The following is an 8,506-nucleotide window of genomic DNA, read 5'->3' on the forward strand; positions in this document are numbered from 1 at the left end:
AATATTATAATATATTAGCAAGTATGACAAATAGGAGAAAATTATATGTCATATATAGGTTTTTTGTTATCAACAGCCTGAAGATGGGGGAAATCTCCCGAAACGTTGCTGTATGATATGAAATAAACTATTATAGTTTAATAAGGAAGAAATTGTGTCATTCACTAAATCAATTTTAATTCTTTTTCTATAATTACTGTATAGAAACAACAAAGGTTGAAAAAATTCAGTCCATCTTAACACAAACAACCCAATGAACACTTTGGTAGGATGTGCACCGCCATCTTTCTTGTTTTGAAAACAACATATTTCTTTTAGACAAAGAAAACTGGTTAGCTTGCTTTTTGTTTTAAAATAACAATTAACAATATTAAAATTATACATAAAATAAAACATATCAAAACCCTTTATACATCAAAATATATTATTTACTCAAAAAGAGCATATTACAATATATTTATGATAATTTATCTGAGGCCGTGGTGGCCGAGAATGTTGAAGATTCTTAAGTTAACAAATCACTTATTATTCTCAAGTTTAACTATCTCTCATTCAGAATTATAATAATTTTATTGTTTTAGAAAATTAATACACTTCTAATTCCATTTTTAATGAATTAATTTTATTTCAGCATGTTATAGAAAAGGAAAAACTTGTATTAAGTGTTGAGCAAGAAATCCTCAGGGTTCATGGACGTGCAGCTAGAGCTCTGGCTAATCAAGCTTTACCCTTCTCAGCTTGTACAATCCTCCGTGATGAAGAAGTATACTCTGCAATAACCCCAGAGCAAGAAGAAAAGGACAGGAATGCCAGGTCACGCTATAACGGGCGTTTGTTTCTTTCTTGGCTCCAGGATGTTGATGATAAATGGGAAAAGATCAAGGTAACATTCTTTTCTTTTATATTTTATTTGATTCTTTTTCTTCATTCATAAACCTATATATAGGGTTCAAAACCTTAATCGAATCACTCTCTGTGTTCCAAAGGTGTTTTGTCATTTTTATTTATTTATTTATCTGGTTTTAAAAATTTCCTTGTGCATCTTTCTTTAAAAACAACTGTTAAGCTTGGTAAACACATATGCACCCTCACAAAAACTACTGTTACCTGAGTTTCAGATCTTCAATGTCTTTCTATGCCCCATAATTAATCAATGTATCTTGGAACATTATCTTTTTTCACCATTTTTTTTTAAAAAGTACTCAGAGTCAGAAATTGAAGTCACAAAGTCAGAAAAATTTCTCAATGTTACCTTAAGTCATGGACCTCATGAATTATCTGCAGGAATTTTAGGGTCATGTTCTAACATTTAGAATACTGCATTCAGTAGGAAAACAAAAAAAAAAATGAACATTTTGACCAAAACAAACGGCTTCAACGATCCAATGTACTTTTTTTAAAAGACAGGAAGTATGAAGCTCTGCCATAGTCAGTCCAGAGCATTTACCAACCAAAGCAGGCTATTAGGACTTAACATAATTCATTAGTTCTAAATCTTCTGCAACATAACTAATTCTTTGAGAATTGAGGTTTTTTGTTTTTGACTTGTTAATGAATTTTTTTCCATATTGATGTATAGTGAACTGTATTTAAAACTTTTTGTCTCTATAGAAAATAAAAATATTGAATAAATTGTGTTAAGCTTTAAGAAATGATCGATCCCTTTAGTAAATTTTAAACAGTAGCACCAATTGGAAAAATCTGAAGAAGTAGTTGGTCAATATGGCTTAGATAAAAATGTTCTATCAACATCCTCCTGAACTAATCGTTTTTGTCGAAATTCTCTTAATTTTTATTTTTGTTTTTCCCAGAAAATTGATACAGAATACAGTGTTCTAAACATGTCCTAAACATTTCTGTTCATATTTAACGAGATCCACGTCTTAAGGTAACTTTAAGAAATTTTTCTGACTTACAATGCTTTTAAAAACAAAGAAAAACAACTTAGTAAATAAATTACAGTGCTCCATGAGATATTGGCTAATTAAGGTGGAAGGCACTAAAGATCTGAAATTTGGGTAATAGGGTTTTTCATGAGCGTGTACATTTCTGTAAGTAGGCAGGCATTTATTACTCCTCTATGACACTTTTACTTATTTTAAGTGCACGGAGCCTTTATCCTTTCATATTGACAAAATTGTGAAATTATCGATTATTATTAGTCGATTATTGAGAATTTTATCACTATTGAACCATAAATTTGGGTCAGGTAAAACTAGATAGCAAAGGAAAATTTTATTAATCAGAGTGTCACTTGTACTCCTTTATTTGTAACCTCCTCAATTAGAATTTAGTCTTAAGGTCACTATGTTACATTTATCACAAGAACTATATTATTTTTTTAATTTCCAGGAGGCAATGCTTCTGAGACACCATAATGAAGCAGAAAGTCTCCATGCAGTTCAGAAAATGGACTGGGAGTGGAAGCTAAAGGAGGTTGGTCTTTGTGACTTCAAAGTGAAACCATTAATTGACGATAACCACGTACCAATGGTTCATGTTAGTGATGACTTCGACCTCCTTCCAGCATAGGTGATTAGTTTTTTTTTTTGTATTATTATTTTCATAAGTAATTTTTTTACTTTCACTAATCATATGAAATATGTAGTAAGGTGTGGTATTGTGATTGTGAAAAATTTTTAATTCCAGTTTTCGACGGAAATACAATTTCAGTTTGAATCATTATTTATCATGGATAAATAATTAATTTGTTTTATTTCCCTTAACCTATATTTGAGCCTTTCACTTGATGTGATCACTTCATAATATTATTCTTATATTTGCTATATTGATTTTATAACATATTAGCATTCAATGCAGAATGTATATTTTACATAATTGTTATATTTTTATAATTCTGCTCTACTTTTTCAAAAGAAAAATGTTGAAATTGGAGTTAGTCAATCTGTTAACTGAACAGCTCACCTGGAAAAGTAATATGAAAAACTATTGCCATAGTGAATAATATAAAAATATCTGTTCTGAAATGAGTGAGGATGAATTTCAAACCATAGTAGACAGATAAGTGGAAGTTGTGTGATGCGCACGCCTCACCAAGTGTTATGTATATTTATTTTAGATTTAGTGTAATTCGAGGCTTGTGTTTAGATATAGAAAATAAAAATCCTCTATGCCGCTATGAAGAATAAAACAAAATTGACAATTTAAAAAAAAAGTACTTTTGGTCATTTGAAACTCAAAGTACTAGAGGAAAAGTTCACTGAAAACTTGAACAAATCAAAAAATGGGGAGGAATAATTCTTATTTTTTGAAATTAGAAAACTCACTATGATAATGAAATCAATAATACATGATAATCTTTTTTTTTTATATACTAGTTTTGTTCCAAAATAATAAACTAACTTTTTAGTCCCATTTATGCTCCATTTGGTATAATATTTAACAAACTTATTTTCTTTTTGTTTCAGATGTGATATTATTTTAAGTATGGACGAGTGCCAATAAGTTTTAGAAACGTATGATGGAGATTATAAGGTGTACATTTAGACTGAATATATATGTAATTATATACTTGTATAATGTATTGTAAATAAGATATAAATATTACAGATTATGTATTGTATATGTGTATAAAGTTTACCATGTACAGAAATTATAACATATCTAATGAATCTATGAAGTTTTCCTTTATTTATTACCTTTCCAATTGTGCTCTATTTTTCAATATTATATAGTTATATTCTGGTCTATAAATTGAAGAGGATAAGTTTTTGAATCATTCAAAAGTATTTAATAATATTTTTTTTGTAAAATAATTTGTGATCATTTTATTTCTGTTTTATTGAAAATGAATTTTTTTATGAAAAAAAAACAGTATGGGGATTTCATAAGGAATTCTTTAGGATTACAGAAATCATGTTCCAGCTACATATATATTTTTTAAAATTTCTTAGTTGATCATGGAAAAGGAAAACCTTCCGTAAAGTCCATGAGTGAAGTGACATGAAGTGAGGTTTTCTCTTAGTTCTTGACTAAGTATGTTCGGTATCGTACTGATGATGGTGATCCATTACCTGTAACAGACCTACAATCATGTGTTATATATTCTCAAAGCTTTATTCCAGCTGATTTATCCTATTTATAAAGCCTATGAACACAAACATGATGAAACTTGAGTCCATCTAAAGATGAATAATGAGCCAATAAAGAGATGGTCAGAGTTGTGGGCAAGGAAACACTATTTTTTAATTGTTAGTTTTCATAATCCTTTATTTACTCAGTCAACCACATCTACATAAAATAAGACAATATTTTCACTTTCTCAAAAGTTTTAAAACCATTCCCTGTAGCATTATTTTTAGATCAGATTGTTCTTTTGTTCCTGAGACTCCTATTTCCTTGGTAATTGTAATAGTGTTCTTCATTGCCAGTCAGAGACAAGAACAGAAACATCCTATGCAGCAAAGGAGAAACATTGGAAAGATGGGAAGAACATTTTTAATAGATCTTTGGAGATGGTTTAGGAATAATTTTAAAACAAAAACTAATGCAAGAACAGTGATGCACAATGCACAAAGTGAATTAGGAGCAAAGAAAATATAAATATCCGTCCAAAAATGGAAGCTATAATTGAAATCATCACCCAACTAAAAAATAAACAAATGTCATCATAAACCCAAAATATGCTAATAAAAAACGTTGGGATAGAGTTAAGGGAAGATATTTATGTAATTTATGGTGTATAGAGGTCTGAGAATGATCTGAGTCCATTAAATAAAAGGGCAACCTGAGGCCGTGATGGCCCTATTTATGAGTATTTTGGCCAACTTAGCAATCTCCAGTCAGAAACAAAGTAGGTAGAAATCCAGCCTGGGCGTATTGACATATATTTCGTGGTGGGGCCATGCAATGAAAATTCAATCGATCTTCCATGTCTCGATAACATAACCGAGTACAGTTATAGGAGGAATTTTATTGCTGAATTTAGTGTACAAGGTCTTATCGATTGCAATTAGTAGAAAACTGACACAGAGGCAAAAATTGTTGGGGGTGATTTCAGATTTACAATATCAACTATGTACTACTTTTGTTTCAGTGAGACTGGTGGTAGAAAACGCCAATGAATACAAAACAACATAGCATTCATTAGTTTGTGGATGTCAAATATGGCTGCGAATTGATCAAAAGGGAAAAGCTAGAAATTCCCAAGAAATTATTCTGGCTGGTCAAAATTACTCTAGCTAACACTTACTGTAGAGTAAGTACTCTTAAATGGGAGTTTCTTTCAATAATTTTTAAATTATTATTGCTATGTTGGTACGAAGGGCCTTAGAAAACTGGATTCACTACAGTGCTTTTCAGTCTTGTTTTAGAAGCTGCTATAATAAAAATAAATAAATCGTAGAGACTCCATTTACAATAGGGTAATGTAGCACATAGTATATGCAGATGATGTTCTTATTACACTACGACTATATTAGTACTTAAATGAACACGAGAATTTTTTTCAGGAAAGGTAGAGAGACCTAGGCTTAGAAATAAATGCAAACAAAACAATGAGCGTGCGGACATCAATAGCAGGCCAGGTAACTAAAGTACAGCTTATAGGGATTCCGAACTGCAAGAGCTGTTGTGAGTTTAGGTACTTGAGTAGCATATTGGGTATTAAGGGACGTATATCTGCAGTAAAGCTGTGTCTGTAAAGTATACAAAAACTTTTGATTTGCAAGTATGTCCAGAAATAAAGATATATTTCTCCTACATATAAAGAAATATATTTCCTATATAAAACTAACGTGAACTAAACAATCAATAGGCGAGGGTAAAGGCAAGTGGAGAGGATGGACCCAACAAGAATATCTAAAAAACTGCTTTGCGGAAAACGAGGAGTTGGAAGAAGGTGGGAGAAGTCCCATTGCAAGTGGCTGGACTATGTGGAATGCAATGGATATAAACTTCAGGAGGCAATTTGGAGCTGATAGAGACAAATGGAAGACGTCATTAGGCCTGAAAAGATTATATAGAGACTATGGTTCTCCAAGGTCCTTAGCCCTGACGTAGATCCTTGAAATGAGGAATGAAACTCGTTCTATTTGAAACCTGATCGGAGATCTCAGATAGAACTAGTACAGTGTACTGGAATCATATATTGTACAATCTTTAGAAGTATTAATCACCGAAAAGGACGACTTTTTCTTTGAACAAGACGTATTTAGAAGGATTGTTAAGTCTGACCCTATAGTTTTGCTTTTGATAGGTTTTAGTGAAGGGAAGTACAAGTGTATGTAAACATTACCGTTATGGGAATCGAACATTCAGGTTATTATAATATTTTTTTGTACATAGATAATTGTCCAAATATCAATTAAGGGAGGGTTAGGGCATCGGTCAAATAAAGTCAACTATTTATTAAGTTGAAGATGTTGGTTACTTTAATGAGTATTGTAAGTAATGATCACTGACGATAATTGTGTAATATTCAACGTGTATATAAATTCATTTAATTATTAATCTCAATCCAGGGAGAGAAATTAATATTTTTTTTTCAAAGCTATGGTAGGTGTGTCAAGCCTCAGATTAGTATGAAATATAATACTATCAAAGTGTTCTTTATCAAAGATGTGGCTAGTTATGATTTAATTCACATATTTTAAATCAAAATTAGCCACATCTCTGTTCAATTTTATTTCATCTTATCTATTTTTCCACTTTGTTTCCTTAATTTAGTTTTAGTGTCTTTCTTAGCCCTGATAAAGCCCAGCAACATTGGGCAAAGCGTTGGCTCTCATTAAATAGTTTTATTTATTTTACTGCACTCGGAACATCTTCCTTTTTAAAAAGATTTTATGATTACGGACGTTTCGATACTTGAGATATTCAATGGTTAGGGATGGTTAGTATATCGATACTCTTGCAATGCGGATGACCTTTTTTTGTGCTCTTCGATAAAAATCCAAGTATTGATACTTTTATCAGAAACTATCGGGTAAATTATTTAATTAAAGTATCGTATGGGAAAGAGTATCGATACTTTGATAGTATTGCAAGGTCGAAATTTACGAGGTTCTGTAAACAAACCTATGTAACAGTTACATAACCTACACAAGTATCTCTTTTGGTAAAAGAAACAGGTGCATCGTTACTTCTTGTAAATCGAGGTAGAATCTGTTCTTTCAATCTTACTTAGCTGCTGTTTTAAGTTTCTTATGTACAAGTTCTTAAAGAACTTTTTTTGTTAATTGAAATATTGACTGTATTAACTGTTACCCTAAAAAAAAAATTGGGCCCAAAGTTAAATAAACTGTTCGATTTATATTACTTTAGCCATACCAGGTGCATATTATGGTTTCATATCTGATCTTTAGTCATATGTTCTTCCTACAATGATACTTTTTTTCAAAGAATGTATAAAATGTAAATTGTGTTTCGTATGATGTGAGATTACGTAATTGTCATAAATGAAGATTTGGACTTCAGAACACACATTCAACCACCCTTGGGAGGTCATAGCACAAGCTACTTGGAAGAAGTACCCTAATCCTATTAACACGGCAATATTAGGAACTGACGTGCTTGAGAGACGAGTTGTTGATGGAATTCTCCACTCACATCGCTTGGTCAGCTCAATATGGGGGCTTCCGAGGTGGTTGCAAAATGTAATTGGACCTGCGAATACTTTCTACGCTAGTGAACACTCCGCGGTTAACCCCACGGCTAAGAGTATGGTCCTCAATACGAGGAATGTAACTTTTCGTAAATATATCACCGTCGACGAATTCGTAAGCTACGAACCTCATCCAGAATGTTGTGAGAAAACTGTAATGAAGCAGGAAGCTGTGATATCGGTCGAAGGAGTGCCTTTCAGTGATTATGTGGAAGACCTTATTTGTGATACTATAATGGTAAATGCAAACAAGGGTCGCCAAGCGATTGAATGGGTCATTGAAAATATCAAATCAGAGATAAGAGGATTTAAGAGGCTCACTCAAAATGCTTCGGAAGAACTTTAAATAAATATAAATTGGAGAGATGAAAGTTTTTTTTAACCCTTTGTATTATCATAAAGCTAGTTATCACAAGGAGCCACAAAAAAATTATCAGACCCACGAGTAGTATGTTTTATAAATATTCAATTACCATACTATATACAAGTACGAAGATTAATGGGGCTCAACTTAATATTGCGTACTCACATTAATTGATACCAAGCATTAAAGGTTAGTATTATTTCCAAAATCGAGAAGAATGCTTTCTTGGATTTAGCTAGTTAAATTTTAATAAGAACATGTATGCTATTTGTAGACTTGAATATGACTTTATTTTTCTCTGAATGTTTAAAAGGAATGAAACCTTTATTTATCTTTATATCCCTCAGTAATGAAATACTGATTCATGGAATATGTGGTTTCAAATATATTTAAGAAAATATTCTTTTGGAATATTATTTCCCTCCTCTTAAATATAGATTAAATAGGCTAATATACAAGATTTAAAATTTGTAAGACGTTTTATGAATAAACATGACACTTGCGGACCCAGCAAAGTA

At 31.5% G+C, this 8,506-nt stretch overlaps 2 protein-coding genes across 2 annotated transcripts in view; both read left to right on the forward strand.

Annotated features, from left to right (window-relative positions):
* Positions 1-3,632, forward strand: part of LOC136795019 (ankyrin repeat domain-containing protein 11-like) — a gene marked incomplete in the record, with an annotated part of 41,647 nt that extends 38,015 nt beyond the window's left edge. The window contains 3 exon segments of the mRNA XM_067049857.1: positions 632-883; positions 2,353-2,532; positions 3,429-3,632. Coding sequence (XP_066905958.1) covers positions 632-883; positions 2,353-2,532 — 432 coding nt within the window.
* A 3,431-nt stretch (positions 3,633-7,063) lies between these two features.
* Positions 7,064-7,986, forward strand: LOC106677935 (protein slowmo). The gene has a single exon (XM_014416160.3). It carries the CDS (start codon positions 7,419-7,421, stop codon positions 7,968-7,970), a length of 552 nt encoding a protein of 183 aa, XP_014271646.1. The 5' UTR covers positions 7,064-7,418; the 3' UTR covers positions 7,971-7,986.
* Positions 7,987-8,506: the final 520 nt, after the last annotated feature.

The sequence above is a fragment of the Halyomorpha halys genome, unplaced genomic scaffold, assembly GCF_000696795.3.
Source record: "Halyomorpha halys isolate HHAL.00 unplaced genomic scaffold, Hhal_1.1 Scaffold8.1, whole genome shotgun sequence".
Taxonomy (NCBI): domain Eukaryota; kingdom Metazoa; phylum Arthropoda; class Insecta; order Hemiptera; family Pentatomidae; genus Halyomorpha; species Halyomorpha halys.